Below are 20,303 nucleotides of genomic sequence, written 5' to 3' on the forward strand. Positions count from 1 at the left end.
AAGGAAAGAAGATCACCATTGATATCTCCAACAAAAACATTAACCAGTTTTCTCTCATTGGTCGTGCAAAGTATGTAGAGATGTAAATTACCTTTTGAAACACTTGCCAATGGGCAAGTTCCTTCATCTAAAATACATGTTTCTGCTTATAACAGGCTAGAGGCCATGAAAGATGGCTTGCTGGAAACTCAGTTGATTATGCCCTCACTTAACACTGAGGCCACTCTTACTGCTACCATGAACTGTGATGAATATTTGACTCTGGAACTCAAGAGTAACATCAAGCTCCCAGAGACCAACTCTGTGCAGAAGATTACCTTACAATATTGTATTGGATACATTTCCTGTTACTGCTTTCACACTTTTTATTTTAAAATCTTTATTTAAGTCAGTCTTAAATAACTAAATAATTATTTTGGGTCTTATGTCAAAAATAACAAGTGATAATTTGCTTTTAAAACAGCTAAAGATGAGATGAAGATTGAGATGAAGTCTGACATAGACTCGGAGATCCAGAAGCTGATGCCCAATGCAGCACCTCTTCAGAGTCACCTATATCAGGCCTTTGATAACATCATGGACAATAAAGTTGTAAAGACTGACATGAAACTCCGTCACATTTACGCAAAACTCTGGGAGGTATGACTGGTATAAAATTGACAACAGTTTTTATTATAGACATGAAAAATATTTGGACCATAACCAATATGTTTATTGATATGATAGGCTTACCTCATTTGGATGGGCAAGATTGCTTCTGATGTGCCCTACCTTCAGACACTAAGAGAGAGCATTCCAGAAGTGGTTATTCCATCTTTGCCTGAGAGGGTGTTCATGAACACGTGAGATTAATGCTAATGTTTTAAATCCAACTACAAATGTGCTTATCCATTCAACTTCAAATAAATGTTATTCTGTTTGCAGAGAGAGCATTTTCAAATACAAGTTCAACAAAGATCATGTCAGCTTCACCGTTCATTTGCCTCTTGGTGGAAAAACATCTGAGGACCTGAGAATCCCTCCCACCGTGGCCACCCCAGAACTAGTCATGCCACAAATTAGTGTAATGCTACCCTCTAAAAGGTTCAATCTACCAACCTTTTCCATTCCTTCTAGCTATGACCTCTCAATGCCTCTTCTAGGAATGGTAGAGGTATCAGCAAAAGTGAACACTAACTTTTATGATATAGAGGCATTTTTTTCTGGTGGCAACAACACTGTCAATGAGCCCAGCTACATTACAAGCTACAAAGTTGTTGCAAACAGTCCTGTGGAACTTCTTGCTTTTACTGTGGAAGGTAAACATATGCATATATGCAGTATACATGAGACATGATTTTTAATTGATATGGGTCTTTGGGTGGGATTTTTTTTTTGTAATTTCTAGAATTAATGACCATATTTGTTACATGCAGGATCTGCACAAATTGCTGACATTACAGAGGACATTGCGAAGTTCGACATCATTTCTTCCCTGAAACATAAGCTCATAGATGCACGCTTCAGTCTAATGGAAACAGCCAAATTCACAGATGAAGTGAAAGCAACAGGAAATTACAAGATTGAGGCCTTCAGCCCTCTGGGTATGCAGATGTCACTGGTATACACAACCCAGGCATCAGTTTCTTCTGAAATCAGAGGGGATGGCAGTTTAGATGGATCACTAAAAGTAGGATCAATATCTGCTAGAACTACTGGCACACAAGCCTTTTTACTTCAACCCAAATCTAGAGAGGCAAGAGCTGAATCCACTTTCAGTTTAAGCTGTCCAAATTTCCAAATACTAAACAAGATGAAAGCTACAGCAGCCAGTGGAGAACTTTCATTTGAGTTGAACACTGACATAGAGAATGACCCAGTCCACCACACCACCAAGTTCAACATTGCACTCAAGGAAGCTAAGTTTACCATTAAGTCTGATTCTGTCACCAGAGCTTATGAGACCAAGCTTCAAAACCAGGTAGATTTCTCTGCAACTATGAAGGAGGTCACTATCAGGATTGAGTCCCAGGCTGATGACAACACAAATCGAGCTTTCTCCCAGCTTACTGGGTCCCTAAGCACCCAGGGACTGGAGCTCAATAGTGATGCTACGATCAACTTCGCTGTCAACCATGCCTCTAGCAAAGGCACGCTGTCATTCACCAAAGATGGCCTGACCACTAGCTGTACCACCAGTGCTCAGATCAGATCTGTGACCTTTGAAAACATTTTCCATGGTGTAATTACAACTACAGGTGCTACAGTGGCTGTCTCCAGCAAAGGAACAGTCAATGAGAACAGCGCTGAACTCAAAGTTGAAGGAAGACTTGCAAGTTCAGAAGTATATCTAAACAGCATGTACAAGGGTGACATTTTCAATGCCAACACCAGAAACATGATCACTCTCAAGCTGAATGAAGAAGGTCTAAACCTCTCCAACAACTTGATTGCATCACTTCAAGAGATTAAAATAGAAAACACAGACTCACTGATAGTTACCCTTAAATCTTTGGCCATGCATTCTAAATCCAACAGCTTCCTGAATGAGAACAACTTCTACAAGCACAACGTTGCAGTGGACATACATGAATTTACAGCATCTTTCCAGGCTGAAAATGGTCTTAAAGTAATTGGTATCCTCTTTAGCAATGAAGTCCAGATGAAGGCAGAGCCCTACAAGATGGAAGTTACTGGAACTCTGAAGGGGATATTTGGTGAAAAGGGACTCAGACATACATATGAGATCACGTATGTTGACCAGACAGCCACTGCAAAGTGCAGCACCAATGGAAAACTCTTGGGCAGTCAAATGACTCAAAGCTCAGAGTTTGAGATCATTGGGTTTTCCACAAAGTTCAGCAATGAGGTGCACTTCAACTCTCCCTCTCTCCAACTGGAAATTAACATCCTAACTAAAACAGAACCTTTCAGTGTGAATGTTGAGAGCTCCTTCAACTCTGATGGAGCACTTAACCTGTATGGAAAACACAGTGGCCAGGTGAAAAGCATGTTGCTTCTTCAAGCTGAACCTAAGTCTTACTCATACAAGCATGAATGGAAGGCCTCAACTTCCCACCAGCTGAACAATGGAAACTCCATTAAAACTAACTTCCAGCATAAAATAACCAGCGCTATCACCCCTCAGCAGCAAAAGTTTAACTTCAATATGGAGTCTATGCTGAATGACCATGCCTTTGACCATTCCCTGGAAATCTTCAACACTCCAAATAACATGGGTATTGCACTGAAAGGCACCATGTCCACCAACGTCTTGAATAAAGCCAATGACAATCAAGAATTTGGCATCACAAGTGCTCTGAAATATGAGAAGAACAGTGAAAGTCATTTTATTTACCTACCTTTCATTGATAAGCTGCCTTTTCTCATAGAAGAGGTCAAAATTGCTATGCTCACCATGAAAGATCGCAGCATTGACCTGTTTGATGTCATTGATACTAAACATGACATTACAGACACTTTTAAAAGCAAAGGAAATGAACTTTCACAGCTAATTGTAAATTTTGATGTGGACATGTTCTTGGATGATGTGAGACTTTTTGCCTCTGATATGAAAGCTGTAGTAATGGAAATGGGCAAAAACATGCAACCCATCAGGGACTTGATTGACAGTTTGGGCCAAAAAACTGGCATTATCACCAAGATAAATGAAATTCTCAACAAACTTGATGAGGTTTTGGCAGAATATGAGATTGAGGCAATGGTTGAGAAAATCATCGATGATGCTGTGGATTTAATGAAACAATATGAACTAAGGGAAACTATGCAATCAGCTGCAAGTTACCTAAACTATTTTGACATGAAATCAGTATTTGATAGAATCTTTGAACAAATGAATGAGCTGACAAAACTACTAAATAGCAAAGTCAATGAAATGATGGCTTATGATTTTGACACCTTGGCTGATGAAGTAAAGCAGATGGTCACTGTCCTCATTAGGGTCCCCTGCTTTGGAATTCTGCATGGTGAGATTGAAATCAAATCCTCGGAGCACACTCTGAAGACCAGTGCTGAACTTAATAACTCAACAGACAAATTCACTGCTAACCTGAATTCTCAGTTCCAGACACCTATTGATCTCTTGGCGTACACCTTTGATGCCACTGCTCACCTTAGCATCACCAGAATGAAAGAGCTGTCTTTGACTGAGACAGTGAAAGCAAATCACATGGCTTTCTCTCTTGATCACGAGGGATTCATGTCCATCAATGGCCCTATTGCCCAGGTATCTTCCAAGACCACAGCTAAGGCAACGACAGAACCATACAGGGCTGACTTAGTGAACAATGCATTTCTGAGCACAGAACATGGCTTCTCAGGTACTTTGGAGACCTCTTACATCCACAGTGTGAACATGCCAGTGGCCAACATCTTCAGTGAAGCCACAATGACCCAAAAAGCTGCTGCTCAGCTGGAATCTGGCATAATCATCCTCACCGTTGGAAATAATGGCAAAGGAAAATTGTCTGTCTTTGATTATTCTGATGAAGGAACCCATAAGAGTAACTTGGAGATTCTGATAAACGTGGAGTCCATAAAATTGACTTTTGATGGTAACACTGACAGCAGTCTTCTCAAGATGAAGCAAAAAGTTGATGTTGAGACTAGAGGTTTGACTCAGATCAAGTTTAATGTGCATGCAGAGACAGAAACTCGTTTTATCAAGAGAAGCATTGCAGCAGTGAAAGGGCAGATTCGTTTGATGGAACCCATGGTTGAGCTGAGTGGGTCTCATGACGCTGAACTGATTGGCAAAGTTGAAGGCACCATTACCAACTCAGTTAACTTCAAGGCTGTGCCTTTTGAAATGATCTTTGACACCAAGAACAAGAAAAACACTAAAGTAATGCTTCCATTTAGGTTGTCCAGTAAAGTTGATTTGCAGAATGATATGGCTTTAACTCTGAATCCCTCTGTGCAGCAGGCCAGCTGGACTAGTCTTGCTAGGTTAAATCAATATAAGTATTCTCATTTCATTAGTATGGCTAATGGTGAGAAGGAAATTCAGTTCTCTGCATCAGTCAATGGTGAGGCTGACTTTAATGTGCTGACCTTGCCGATTAACATTCCTAAATTGACTGTCCCATTCATTAACAATGAACTGTGTGTAGAGAAATTTTCTTTATGGGAGGACACAGGCCTTAAAAAAATCTTGATCACACCTCAGCAGACCTTTGATATGGATGCAAAGTTTAAGTATGTGAAGAACCCTGAGATGTTCAACATGCAACCAGTCCTCAATTCTATTATTAGGAAAATTAAAATACCCATTTTTGCAACTGGCAAAACCACATCTGATACATATGATTGTCCTTATTTTGCTAAGATCACTCTTCCCAATATTAAGAAATCAATTATGATCCCTGTCATAGGATACCTGACCTATGACTTCTCTGTGAAAGCAGCTATGATCATTATTAATACCAAGGCTGAGATCCTTAATCAGGATGAAATTGCTGCCCAGTTTGAAACTCAGGTTAGCTCTGAGTTTGGTGTACTCAATGGCAAAACCAGTGGCTCTGCCACCTTCAACATGAATTCAGGGATGAAACTGTTTACCAATCTAATTGTGGAGCATAAATATTTTGAGAACAACTATAATGGAGTTCTTGAGACCAACACAGAAGTCTCAAAGGCTGTTATTTCAAATATTGCCAAAGTAAATCTTCCAGATGTGAAATTTATGCTTTACCACAATTTAACTGGAAATACAGAAGGTCTTACTGTTTCTGTATCATCCCCATCTGCTGGACTCCTTGGTCTTCAGCTGCAGCGCAAGAGCTTATCCCACCACACAGGAAAACTTTTTGGTGCAAACCCAGTAAGAATTAAAAAATATATAACAATTTATTTATTACACATTTAGTGTATCTTACAAATCAATTAATATATTAATACTTTGAACGTTCAGTATACAAGTAGACATGACAGTGACATTATCTATTTTTTATTACAGTCTGAGGATTACATGGACATTCTAAAGGTTGACATTGCAATAAAGGACCCAAACAGACTGAGTTTCCAGACACAGTGGAACAAGGAGCTCCCTGGTCAAATTCTTTTGTGGCTGAAGAAGAAAGTTGCTTCATTAAAGGATTTGAAAGACACAGTAACATATTTCATCAGTGCACTTTACAATGACATCAGCAATAAGTACGAGAAGCTAGAAAGTACCATTGATCACTGTCTGAAGGAACTGCCTGAAATCTTGAAATTAAGTGTGAAGAAAGCAGAGGAGCTCATTAGCTCTATCAAATTTCAAGATCTGGGCAAGCTCTCATCCTGGATCAGTAAAGTTTTCTCTGATGCTGTCAACTCCAACATCCTGAATGAAATAGCTGAGCAGGCTGAGAAGACCAGGAGAATTATTGAAGGCTATTATAAAACTGTCAAAGCCAAGGCCCAGGACATTTTTGCTGAGATGACCCTTGCGCAACTGATTGAAGACACCCAGGCTTGGATTGAATCTACTATGACCCATCTGGAAGTTCTTATGAACCAAATTATTGAGACCCTCAAGGATGCCAAGAATATTCAGTCCTATGTGAGACTGAATGGCACAGAATTGAATATTGACATTCCTATTCCATTCATAAGGAATTTCTTCAGTAGAATGATTTCACATCCTTGTACCAAGACGCTAAGTAGCTAAACTTTGCCAAGAGAAATTATGAAGATTGTTATTGTTATGCCCACAAAATATTTGCCCAAGCTGCTGTGGTTCCTTCTTTTTGTTTTGTAAGTAACTAATTTAGAATAGTGTTCTTTAAAGAAAATAGCTGAATGTTACGATCTATCTTATTATTGTATTTAATAAGCAATGACAGTAAAGTACCAATAAAAAAACTTTTTTACTGCATAAGGGGCTATTTGTTGTATATAACCAGCTATATATCTCTACTTATACTTTAGACACTTGCATCATATATATATATATATATATATATATATATATATATTATATAGAAATGCACGCATCATCTATAGCCTGGAGAAGAGAGACTTGGGTGCCTATCGTAAACCTTCCACCTCCATGTGGAGAACAATTCTTCAGTCAGGTTACAGTAAAGAAAGGGAAGAATTGGGATAAATACAATTTGATAAACTGTGGATGGGCCTGAAACCATGATTGCTCTCAGTGCTGTCGCTACACTGTAAAATCCAATTAGTTGGACTAACTTAAGAAAAACATGCAAACCGATTGCCTTGAAAAAACGATGTAAAGTGAAATAAGAATAGTATGTTGTACTGACAAATGCTTAGTTAGTATAGTTTACTTACACGAGAGTTCTAGTAACTAAAAATGAACTGTAGGGGGTACTTGATCCTTTCATTTAGGTTTACTCATGACTTATAGCTACTCACTGACTCCCAAAGTGCATTGCGACATGAATAAATTATGCAGTTGCTTTGTTTTTTTGTTGATTTTATTTGCCAATTTTATTTACTGTCTTGTGTCAGTAGTAGCACAACAAAAAGAGCAAATAAAATGATTATTGTTATAATTAATGAAAATAAATGAAATTGAATTGTTACCATTGTTGTGATTCACGTTCTGAATGTTTAAATCTGTGTGTGACTTCAACATATTACCACACATGATTTAAGAATTATCTAAGTCCAAGTTAGAGTGTCAGGGTATTTATGTAAAATTATATTTAAATCCAAGAAAGGTAAACTATTTGATTTTACAGTGTAGAATTTCTGGGCCCACTGCACTGATATTGCTATATGGCTCTCCTCAAGGTCGTGTTCAGTGGGGGGTGGTCAGGCCCCCCAGCACACATCGTTCTGGGCCGCTCTCAACCGCTAGGTTCTCAACCTCTCCTCCATTTCATGGCCAGGTTAAAGCCTGCCTTATCCAAAAATATGAATGGTTTTCATCAGCTTCCAGCTCTATCATCCTCCAAAAATACATTTATTTAGGAAAAACAAATACTGATAACAATCAATAGAATTTTGGGGGATTTTTTTTCTTCCAACAACATGCATCTTGAAACTGATCATACCTGTACATACTCATTTAATATTGTTCATCATTTTCCATAAAAACTATGCTTCAAGAGTAATGCAACAGTTATGTAGCATTTTTGAGCAGATGTAATAATTGATAGTTAGATCATTGTAATGAAATAAATAGACATTCAATTCAGTTGCATTTTGAAATAGTAATACTTTGATTTTAAGTTGAGTCATTTTGAACGGGTGATTTTAGTTTAAGGAACAAAAGTTATTTGGTTCATGTGTATTGTATCCAAGCATTTGAAAAAAGTGTTGCGTTTTGAAAAATTTGCATTTTGATCATCGGTTGTGAATTATGTGTCTAGAGCTTTGAACAATAACATGAAGGCTCTGTTATTAGTGCAAAAATGTTTGTAAAAAAACTGTAATTGGTCAGGTGATGACGAAAAAGATGTCTTTAGATGTTTTTTGAAAATGGCTAAAAACTCAGCTGCTCGGATTCAGATAGGCAGGTTGTTCCACCAGCTGGGAACAGTCCAGGTAAAGGTCAGTGAGAGTGATTTTGTGCCTCTTTGGGATGGCACCACAAGGCGTCGTTCACTTGCAGAACACAAGCTTCTGGAGGGTGTGTAGGTCTGAACCTTAGTATATTGGTGCATCGCCAGTGGTTGTCTTGTAGGCAAGCCTTGAATTGTACCTTGAATTTGATGCGAGCAGCTATTGGCAGCCAGTACAAGCTGATGAAGAGAGCTATGACGTGAGCTTTCTTTGGCTCATTGAAGACCACTCTGACTGCTGCATTCTGGATCAGTTGCAGAGCCTTGATAGTACATGCAGGAAGGCCTGCCAAGAGAGCATTACAATAGTCCAGTCTGGAAAGAACAAGAGAGTGGACAAGGAGTTGTTTGGTCTGCTCTGTTAGGAAGGGTCTAATCTTCCTTATGTTGTATAAGGCAAACCTGCAGGACCAGGCAGTATGGTCTGTGAAGCTTAACTGATCATCCATCACAACTCCAAGGTTCCTGGCGGTCCTGGAAGGAGTTATGGTTGACGAACCTTGCTGTGTAGAGAGGCTGTGATGAGGTGCTGGGTTGATCATGAGCAGTTCTGTCTTAGCAAGGTTGAGTTGAAGGTGATGATCCTTCATCCAGCCAGAAATGTCTGTCAGACAGGCTGCAATAGCTACTGTCGGATCATCTGGTTGGAATGAGAAGTAGAGTTGAGTGTCATCAGCATAGCGATGATAGGAAAAACCATGCTTCTGAAGATGACATGTAGATGGAGAAAAGAAGTGGTCCAAACACTGAGCCTTTCTCAAGGCCCAGTAGCAAGAAGTTGTGACTTAGAAATCTCACCCCTCCAAAACACCCTGAAGGACCTACCAGAGAGGTAAGACTTGAACCACTGGAGTGCGGTTCCCTGCTGCAGCACCCCCTGTTTTTTTTTCTGTGGGCAACTGTTTAACTGTTGGGAATAAAAAAAAATCGGAGTGTCTATTTACACTAAGTGCAAATAGCCCGCCTTGTTGGCAGAGGCTACTTACACTAACTCCACCCACCAACGTGGGATTGGGCTAGTCAACATTACAAAAGACGGTCATCAATTGCCAGATTCAGTGGTGTAGATGGTAAAGCATTTGTCATAGTCTACTCCATTTGACGCGATCGACCTGGGTTCGAATCTGCCTTTTGGCAAACTTTTTTTCTCCCTTTACAAATTTCAAATCACATCAGAAAAGCATTTTTTTTTAAATAAAAATGAAGGAAATAATCAAAAAGTTGAAAATAAAGTATCGGGTAGGGTTAGGGAGGGCTTTTGTGACATCCATTTAATAATTTTAATTATAATTAAAATTTACACAATAAGTTATTGCATACTGTTTTATAATGCATTACAAAGCTGAGGTGCAGATAATTGCCACTATTTGCAATAAGTAATTAGCAGAATATCCTGCTATTTTAACATAGTATAAATAGAATAGCTATTTTCACTCAGTGTAAATAGCATCTATTGCTATTTGGACTAAGTTTATATAGCCTCTATCGCCCCCCCGCCCACGCGCGTACAGCACCCCCAACCTAAAACATCTTTCCACGTCCCTGGGTTCCTGAGATGCCCATCTTCATTAGGGTCGACAGGAGGATCTGGTGGTTAACTGTGTCAAAAGCAGCAGACAGATCCAGCAAGATGAGTACTGAGGATTTGGAAGCTGCTCTTGCCCGTCTCAGGGCTTCAGTAACCGAGAGCAGTGCAGTCTCAGTTGAGTGGCTGCTTTTGAAGCCAGATTGGTTACTGTCCATGAGGTTGATCTGTGCAAGAAACATAGAGTGTTGGCTGAACACAACTTGCTCAAGTGTCTTGCAATGAACGGAAGAAGGGCATCTGTAGTTCTCTAAAAGTGCTGGATTTAGAGAGGGTTTCTTAAGCAGTGGGATTACCCGGCCTGCTTGAATACTGTGAGAAATGTACCAGAGTGAAGAGAGGTGTTGATAATGTGAGTGAGCACGGGTATAACTGAAGAACAAATGGCCTGAAGGAGGTGAGTGGGGATAGGATCAAGGTAGTAGGATGATTGGAAAGGATAAGTTTAGAAACGTCTGCCTCCGAGAATGGAGAGAAGGAGGAGAGAGAATAAGAGAATGAGTATTTATGGTTATGAAGATTACAAACTAAATGTCCATATACAAAACAAGAACTAGGGGCAGGGACATTGTTACATAGCCTCCACCTAAGCCAAAAGCACACATACACATAAAACTAAAAGAATAAGGAAGTGTAGGGGGGTGCTGGCAATGGAGAGCACTGGGAGAGGGAAAGCAGGCCAGGATCACCACCACGATGGATGGCTGGTGGAGCTGTGACAGGTTGTGACTCCTTAATCGTGACTCGTGATAGGGAACACAAAAAACTCAGGGACACCCCTCATGGTTGTTATAGTACAAACAGGGATATTGCAGAAAACAGGGTTAACGGGATAGTTCACCCAAAACTGAAAATTCTGTCATTAATTACTCACCCTCATGTCGTTCCAAACCTGAAAGACCTTTGTTCATCTTCGGAACTCAAATTAAGATATTTTTTATGAATTCTGAGCGCTCTCTGATCTTCCCATAAACAGCAAGGATCCTAACACGATCAAGGTCCGGAAACGTAGTAAGGACATTGTTAAAATAATCCATGTGACATCAGTGATTCAACCGTATTATTACAAAGCTACGAGAATAATTTTTTGTGTGTAAAAAAAATATTTTATTCAACAGTTTGTCTCCTCAGTGTCACCCTGGCACCATTTTGGAGAGTATCACATACGTAAACAACACATGCAATGTATTTACGCGGATACTTTGTTTACGCTTTGATCTGAACGTATCCAAAGGTAACCCACAAAACTCAGATAAAAGAAACCTTTTAAATCCCAACAGAATATTAAACACTAACAGATCACTCTCGATCTCAGCATCTTCACTTATTACAAACTAGTCTGAATTCATTTCTTTCATACAAAACTTCTTATTGAGAATTAACTGAGATGTTTAGATGTTTTAGATGTTTTATTGAAATTAATAAAGTTTGTAGTCACCATTGTTGAAATGGTCACCATTGTGCAGAAGAGAAGAGCCTGTGGTCAGAATGATGATTGGCCAAATCTCATTAAATTATCTCAATAAATTAGAATGTCGTGGAAAAGTTAATTTTATTTCAATAATTCAACTCAAATTGTGAAACTCGTGTATTAAATAAATTCAATGCACACAGACTGAAGTAGTTTAAGTCGTTGGTTCTTTTAATTGTGATGATTTTGGCTCACATTTAACAAAAACCCACCAATTCACCATCTCAACAAATTAGAATATGGTGACATGCCAATCAGCTAATCCACTCAAAGAACCTGCAAAGGTTTCTTGAGCCTTCAAAATGGTCTCTCAGTTTGGTTCACTAGGCTACACAATCATGGGAAAGACTGCTGATCTGACAGTTGTCCAGAAAACAATCATTGACACCGTTCACAAGGAGGGTAAGCAACAAACATTTATTGCCAAAGAAGCTGGTTGTTCACAGAGTGCTGTATCCAAGCATGTTAACAGAAAGTTGAGTGGAAGGAAAAAGTGTGGAAGAAAAAGATGCGATCACCTCCATGACATGCCGAATTGAGGCAGTAATTAAAGCAAAAGGAGCCCCTATCAAGTATTGAGTACATGTACAGTAAATAAACATACTTTCCAGAAGGCCAACAATTCACTAAAAAATTTTTTTGTTGGTCTTATGAAGTATTCTAATTTGTTGAGATAGTGAATTGGTGGGTTTTTGTTAAATGTGACCCAAAATCATCACAATTAAAAGAACCAAAGACTTAAACTACTTCAGTCTGTGTGCATTGAATTGATTTAATACCTGAGTTTCACAATTTGAGTTGAATCACTGAAAAAAATGAACTTTTCCACGACATTCTAATTTATTGAGATGCACCTGTATATGTTATTTTATTTAAAAAGTAGTGGCTATGCACTTCTCATTTTTCAGTCTGTTCACTGTGTTTAATATGAGCTGGAGTTCTAATGCTATTGTAAAACAGCTATATTTAAAAAAAAAAACTTTTATATCATAAATGATTGTTAAATACAAGAAATACGTATTTCCATATGTGTGTGTGTATATGTTGCATGAGTAAATATGTTCAATATACTTCTACACATGCAGTACCATATCTTATCACACATACATAAAGTGTATTACTGAATATAAAATTACATGTATTGTGATGTATAAGTAAATATATTGTTACTTATTTTTCAATATATGAAAGTGGTAATTCCTTATGTATTATTCAATATATTGCAACTTGTTTGTCCAGCACATTCCAGAGATGCTCAGTTTGATTTAAATCTGGGGAATATGGAGACCAAGGCAACACCTTGAACTCTTCATCATGTTCTTCAAACCATTCCTGAACAATGTGTGCAGTGTGGCAGGATGCATTATTCTGCTGAAAAAGGTCATTTTCACAAGGGAACACCATTGAGTACATGGTACATGGTCTTAGCCTTGATAATTCTGCTATTGATAATTGGAGCGTTTAACAGGGAGCTTGCTCGAATAATTAAAACATGAAAAGGAATTGTATACCTCCTAAATGAGAAAGACAGGATTAAAGTCAGATCAATAAAATTGAAGCTGCCCTTATTATAATCATATGAGATTTTCTATATATATTTTTTTTTTCATAAAAATGTAAATAATGTTACATAAATTAACTTGCAAGTGGACTTATCCACAAAAATGGATTGAGCAGGAAAACCTGGAGATAACTTCTGCTTTAGTAAGCAGTGTTCTGACTTTCAGGGATAAATCTCTTAATAACCGAAGAGTTTCCTTTTTTGATAATTGGGTTGAAATTGACCAGACATCTTAACTTAGAACCTTTTGTTATTTCCGTTCCTAAATACGTGACACTTTCTTTAAAAGGAATATTACAGATAGAGGATGTAACACATTTTTCAATCTGGAGTAATTTATTAATGGAGGAAATTATATCAGCTACCCAGTCTAGTTTTATGAAAGGGAGAAATATCTCAAATAATTTAAATTTGGTATTAGACCAAAGATGATGGAACATTTTTACAAGCTCTTCGATATGGTTGAGCACAATTTCATGTATCAGACCATAAATTATTTTGGTTTTGTGAAGCCTTTAAAAACATTGTACAAGCCGAGTCACCTTTATTTATATAGTGCTTTATACAATACAGATTGTGTCAAAGCAGCTATACAGTGTCAACAGGAAAATAGTTTGTCAATAATGCAAGAGGACAATAACAAAGAGTCATTTTCAAGCTAAGGCCAGTCCATTGATGATTCAGTGATGTCATCATCCAGTTCATCTTTCTTGCAATAGTGTCTGTGCAATCAGTCAAGTGTCCCCAACTAAGCAAGCCAAAGGTGACAGTGGCAATGCACCAAAACTCCATTGGTGACAGAAATGGAGAAAAAACCTTGGGACAAACCAGGCTTAGTCAGGGGGCCAGTTCAGCCCAGACATTTAGGGCTGTAGAGGTGTCTCTAAGTGCTGGTTATTTTCTATGAGTTTGTGGATATGCTCGGCCCTGGCAGCTTTTAGAGCCTGTCTATAGCTGGACATACTGTTTTTCCGGGCAAATTCTAAAAACTTCCAAGTTAGTTTTTCTCCAATTTCGCTCAAGACTACAAGTTTTTTTCTTGAGAGAATGGGTATTACTGTTGTACCATGGCACAGTACGTTTTTTTCTAACCTTTTTCAATTTGATGGGGGCAACAGCTTCTAATGTATTAGAGAAGATAGTGCCCATGTTGCTAGTCATTTCATCTAGCTCATGTGTATTTATGGGTACGCAGAGTAGTTGAGATAAATCAGGCAGGTTATTTGTGAATCTGTCTTTGGTGGCTGGAACAATAGTTCTGCCCGGACGATAACGCAGAGCCATATAGTTAATATCAGTAATATGCAGCATGCACGATACAAAGAAATGGTCAGTAACATCATCACTTTGAGGTACGATATCTATATCAGAAAGATCAATTCCATGTGATATAATTAAATCTAGCGCATGAAAAAAATGATGAGTGGGCCTGGTGACGTTTTGCTTGACTCCAAAAGAGTTTATTAGGTCAGTAAACGCAAGTCCTAATGCATCATTTGTATTATCAACGTGAATATTAAAATCTCCGACAATTAGCGCTTTATCAACAGTAATCAATAGGTCTGAGAGGAAGGTGACGTTTTGCTTGACTCCAAAAGAGTTTATTAGGTGGGATATTCTACCAGAAATTTACATTATCTGTCCTTGACATGTTACAGTGAATAAAAAGTACTACATCCAAAAAATGTCTAAAACTGACTGATGGCTGATTTCTGTGAGTTGTTCTGTAAAGGAATATGTCATTCATTAGGTTCTCAGATATTTTTTAATTTATTAAAAACACTTTTGAAAATCACAAATCCTGTTCTTGTCCTTGTCCCCAGCCAAATTGAACCTACATCTTTCGTAGTTTTGTTAGGCTAAAAACTGTTATTTAGAAAAAAACTCCCACCAATAACAAGTTTAAGTTGTTATCATTCACATCAACTGATTAAAAACATGAAATTATACATACATTCTACAAATAAATACTATTTTACAACTGTCCCCATGTTTTCGGTCAGTCCTGTCACGTTTACATAAAACTCAACATAAAATGTGTGTAATGCGCCTTTAAAGGTATGACTCAAAGGAAGTGACATCATTTGACTGAGGTGAAGCTGACACTGATCAAGGGTGAGTTCTGTCATTGAATTATATGATTTTAAGCTTGTTTTTGCATGTTTTTTTTGAGGAGGACAAGCTAAAGGGTCAGGCCCTGTCACGGTAAAACATCCCAGAAAATAAAGAATTTTAAAAAAATCCAAAACATGTCTAAAAAAGTTACTGAATTCCTTGATTGCATGTTAAAAGTTCCCTCTCATAGGCTCACTTAGATGCTGCGATGACGTCATCGCTTTAGGGAACACCTTCGGTGTGACGAATGTCTGAAGCCCTTATACCAAAGGGTGAGTTCTGTCATTGAATTATATGATTTTAAGCTTGTTTTTGCATGTTTTTTTTGAGGAGGACGAGCTAAAGGGTCAGGCCCTGTCACGGTAAAACATCCCAGAAAATAAAGAATTTTAAAAAAATCCAAAACATGTCTAAAAAGTTACTGAATTCCTTGATTGCATGTTAAAAGTTCCCTCTCATAGGCTCACTTAGATGCTGCGATGACGTCATCGCTTTAGGGAACACCTTCGGGAATGTCTGAAGCCCTTATACCATCACGTCAATTCATTGGCCAAATAGCGCTTAGCACCGCCCCCAAAGCGCACATAGGTGAGCAATATAGCGTGCTGCGCACTATTTTCATCAGATTTCATTTCCTTCAGGAAGCAAATAATCTGTTGCCTGTAGGAAAGCAACAAAAAAAAGTCGTGTTCTTAGCTATTTTCTTCTAAAAGAGCAGTTTACTCCTCTTCAGTGGACACGATGAGCTACAGGAGCCGTGTGTATCAAGCCGTGTGACAGGTTCATCACAGGAGGAGACACTCATGACAGGTGCGTGCATTGTTTGGGCCTACAACATGCCCAAGCGGCGCTTAGCGGCCTTTCTGATTGTCGACACTGTGATAGCCTACGGCTAAAAGCACTGCGCTCGAGGTTTGCGGCCTTCTCAAATAAAGTAGGCCACGCGTCTAACCCCCGCTATCCCGTTTCTGCGGTTGCCGAGGCGCCGCACACACGAGACGGTCGCTTGGGGTGACGGTCGCTCTCCCCTTTTTCCAAGACCTCCACTACGAGGTTTTGAGGTCTTGGAAACAACCTTTTTCGGTGCGTATCACAAATCCCGCTGCCGCTGATTTTGCCATGGTTTCTAAAATAGCGGCTCACGGCTACGTGGCGATGCCGGCTGTAGAAGAGACTCTCGCGGCACATCTCGGACCAAATTCCGCTCCGTCTTGGAAGGCACGCCCTCTGCTACCGTCCAAGCTGTGTAGGGTTACTTCCGCTTTGATCGGGAAATCTTACATGGCCGCTGGGCAGGCCGCGGCTACACTCCATTCTATGGGTGTACTCCAGGCTTATCAGGCAGATGTGCTCAAGGAGCTGGACGAGGGAGAAGGCCTGACTCCAGAGGCCGTTAAAGAGCTCAGACGAGCTACTGACTTGGCGCTTAGGGCTACCAAGCACACAGATCGGGCAGTGGGCAGTTCCATGACAGGGTTAGTGTCAGCTGAGCGCCATCTTTGGCTTACTCTCACTGACATTAAGAAGAAGAACAGGACTTTTCTCCTGGACGCCCCCATTTCGAGTGATGGTCTGTTCGGAGACTCAGTCACTACGGTCGTGGAGAAGTTTAGAGCAGCGAAACAGCAGTCTGCTACGTTCCGTCAACACATTCCTCGCAGGGCTAGGGAAGTAGAGCATCAGCCACCTGCGGCTCGTTCACGCTCTTCTTCTTTACAGCACTGTGAGGTCCAGTGGCATGAGCCATCGCCTAGGTTACCCCCTCGTAAGGACTGGGGTCCTAGGTCTCGGCCACCGGCTTACCCACCACAACGCAAGCGGTTAGACCTGAGTTCGACGGCCAAGCCCTCTCGTCCTCAGGCCCCTAATAGCAGTTCCTGATTCCTCTGCTCGTCTTCGGAGGCCAGGCCCTCCTTTAGAGAGAGTGTATAAACCGCATAAGCGTATTCGACTCTCTCGCTGTGGCCTCCCGATTCCGATATTGACGGTCCCGCCGCATATTGCGCCTCGGGCAGTTTTAGATCGAGTCTTTATGACGAGCACCTCGGATACTCTGTGCGTTCCAGCCTTCAGAGTTCGAGAAAAAGCCCAAGGGTCATGCGAGCATGGCCCGTTTATGACGGCCTCCAAAACTCCCATTTTTGGGGCAGTGGGCAGCCCCGACAGAACAATCGGACATCTTCCCATTATAGTTTTCCCCGCCAATCAGGTGCTTCGGGATCCGATACGGGAAAATCAGGTGGACGTTTCAACCGTAGAACACCCAAGACCCCTGGCAGACTACTGGGCCGCGTGGAGACGCCTGCCCGATATTTCACGGTGGGTACTACACATCATTCGACACGGGTACACTATCCAGTTTCAGAAAGGGCCACCTCCTGTCAGCGGGGTTCTTCCTACGACGGTATGTCCTGGGGACGCCTCGATTTTAGGTCAGGAGATCGTATCACTCCTAGAGAAAGGGGCTATAGAAGAGATACTCCCCACTCAGATGGAGTCAGGCTTCTACAGCCGGTATTTTGTTGTGCCCAAGAAAGATGGTGGTTTATGTCTGATTTTGGACTTAAGTCGTCTAAATTTTATGCTCAGAGTGAGAAAGTTGTTAACCGTAAAGTCCATTCTGTCTCAGGTCCAATCCGGAGATTGGTTTGTGACCATCGATCTAAAGGATGCATACTTTCACATCCAGATCGTCAAGAGGCACAGGAAGTTCCTCAGGTTTGCTTTCGAGGGCAAAGCATACCAATACTGTGTTCTTCCATTCGGACTAGCTTAGGCTCCTCGAACGTTTACAAAATGCATGGATGCAGCTCTGGCCCCGTTGCAGCTCCAGGGCGTCCGAATTTTGAACTACCTGGACGATTGGCTAATACTAGCTCAATCTCAGGATCAGGCACGGATACATCGAGATCTGGTACTCGATCATCTGAGGAGCCTAGGGCTACGGACGAACCCTCAAAAGAGTGTCCTGCTGCTGGTTTTAGCCAGGTTTCAGTCAAACAGAGTACATCAAAACCATTATCTGTGATCATTTCATTTACAATAACTGCTTTGGGTGAGAGTGATCTAATGTTTAGGAGCCCAAACTTTAAAAATGTTTTTTGTTAATTTATTTGATATACAGTGGGTACGGAAAGTATTCAGACCCCCTTAAATTTTTCACTCTTTGTTATATTGCAGCCATTTGCTAAAATCATTTAAGTTCATTTTTTCCCCTCATTAATGTACACACAGCACCCCATATGGGTATCTGCGCAGAAACATCGAGAACACGAGCACCAGGGAAACAGTAAGTGTGCACTTTACCTTCAGCTAACGTAACACGGACATGTCAGATGATGGAGTCTCCGATGATCACAGCATCACGTTCCGTCTCGCGGAGGGGAGCGAAGCGGTTCCGGGTGGAGATCTCGAAGACCGGAGGCGCCAGAGGGGGAGAGGTCATCGCCCGAGGCCTGGCTCGCGTCTTTCGCTGCGGGTGCACCCAGGGTCCGTGGTGTCCCGGCGACGGAGTGAAGGACATCTGGGAAGATAGCATCCTGGGTACACCGGGCCTGTGCAGAGAAACACATGGAGTAGAGGTAGTGGGAGAGTTAGCAGCACGCTGTATACTTACCCCGGACTTGTGAGTGTCAGCCCGGGATGTTTCCAGCGTGGTTCTCCGCTCTCTCAGCTGGGTCTGCTTCTCCACAGCCTCCAGCTCAAGCTGCATTCGTGTCCTCACCCGCACTCAAAGGTTAGACACACATCCGCCATTAAAGCAAGTAACGGTGAGTAAAACAATGGTAATGTATATGAATAGAGTATTAGCAATGTAAGCGAGATTAGTGGCAACCACGCTGGCGATGCTAATGGGCTATATGCTAATAACGGACTCGGGAAATCAGAATAGAACTAGTGATAACAAGGTGCTCTGATTGTTTTTGTTGTAGAATACGATAGGGGATATATTCACACGTTATAGAGACGAAAATTATGGTTGATAAAATTGATTTAAAAAAAAAAAAAAAGAAGATAAAGAATTAACTTGACGGAGCTCAAACTCAATACACACGGCAGCAACAAACAGGAAGTGACGTATATCAGTGTCTGTGTTTCCGGTTCCAGTTGACCTAATTAATGCAGCCTAACAATCCTTTAATGGATTTGAACTATAGAAATGCGATAGTGTATTATGTATACGCCAGGTTAAAGAGATGGGTCTTTAATCTAGATTTAAACTGACAGAGTATGTCTGCCTCCTCAACAACACTAAGTAAATTGTTAAAGAGTTTGGGCGCTAAATAGGAAAAGGATGTGCTGCCCACAGTTTTGATATACTAGGTATTTTCAAATGGCCTGAGTTTTGAGATCACAGTGGATGTAAAGGACAATAATGCGATATGAGCTTGCTCAGGAATTGAGGAGCTAAACCATTCAGGGCTTTATAAGTAATTAGGAAGATTTTATAATGTATTTTATGTTCAATAGGGAGCCAGTGCAGAGTTGAAAGAACTCTGCACTGAACTCTGTCATACTTATTGGTTCTGGTAAGAACTCTAGCTGCTGCATTTTGGACCAGCTGGAGTTTGTTTATAAAGTGTGCAGAGCAACAACCCAATAAAGCAATACAATAATCTAACCTTTGAAGTCATGAACGCATGGATTAACTTTTCTGCATTTGACCTTGAGAGAATAGGCTGTAATTTAGATATATTTTTAAGATGAAAAAGTGTGGTTTTACAAATGCTAGAAACATGGATTTCAAAGGAGAGATTGCTATCAAATAGCACACCTTGGGTCCTGACTGATGACGAAGAATTAACAGAGCAGCTATCAAGTATTAGACAGTGTTTTAGGTTGTTACATGAATAGGTTTTTGGTCCAATAATTGAATTTAGGAGCAGGAAATTACTAGTCATCCTTTCTTTCTAATATCAACTATGTATTTTGTTATGTTTGTGAATTGGTATACTGTAAAAAATTACTGTAAAAAACGGCCATATATTGACAGCTCTTGGAGTAACATCCTGTTTTTTCATTACAACAGTACAATCCCGTAAAAAAAAAAAA

At 40.2% G+C, this 20,303-nt stretch overlaps 1 protein-coding gene across 1 annotated transcript; it reads left to right on the forward strand.

The window, feature by feature from the left end:
- The first annotated feature begins 8 nt into the window (after window positions 1-8).
- Window positions 9-6,823, forward strand: LOC107569217 (apolipoprotein B-100-like). The gene is made up of 7 exons (XM_016255246.1): window positions 9-70; window positions 156-328; window positions 464-639; window positions 727-842; window positions 925-1,298; window positions 1,416-5,821; window positions 5,957-6,823. Exons 2-7 carry the CDS (start codon window positions 166-168, stop codon window positions 6,650-6,652), a joined length of 5,931 nt encoding a protein of 1,976 aa, XP_016110732.1. The 5' UTR covers window positions 9-70; window positions 156-165; the 3' UTR covers window positions 6,653-6,823.
- The last annotated feature ends 13,480 nt before the right edge of the window (window positions 6,824-20,303 follow it).

The sequence above is a fragment of the Sinocyclocheilus grahami genome, unplaced genomic scaffold, assembly GCF_001515645.1.
Source record: "Sinocyclocheilus grahami isolate Dianchi unplaced genomic scaffold, SAMN03320097.WGS_v1.1 scaffold1323.1, whole genome shotgun sequence".
Classification (NCBI taxonomy): domain Eukaryota; kingdom Metazoa; phylum Chordata; class Actinopteri; order Cypriniformes; family Cyprinidae; genus Sinocyclocheilus; species Sinocyclocheilus grahami.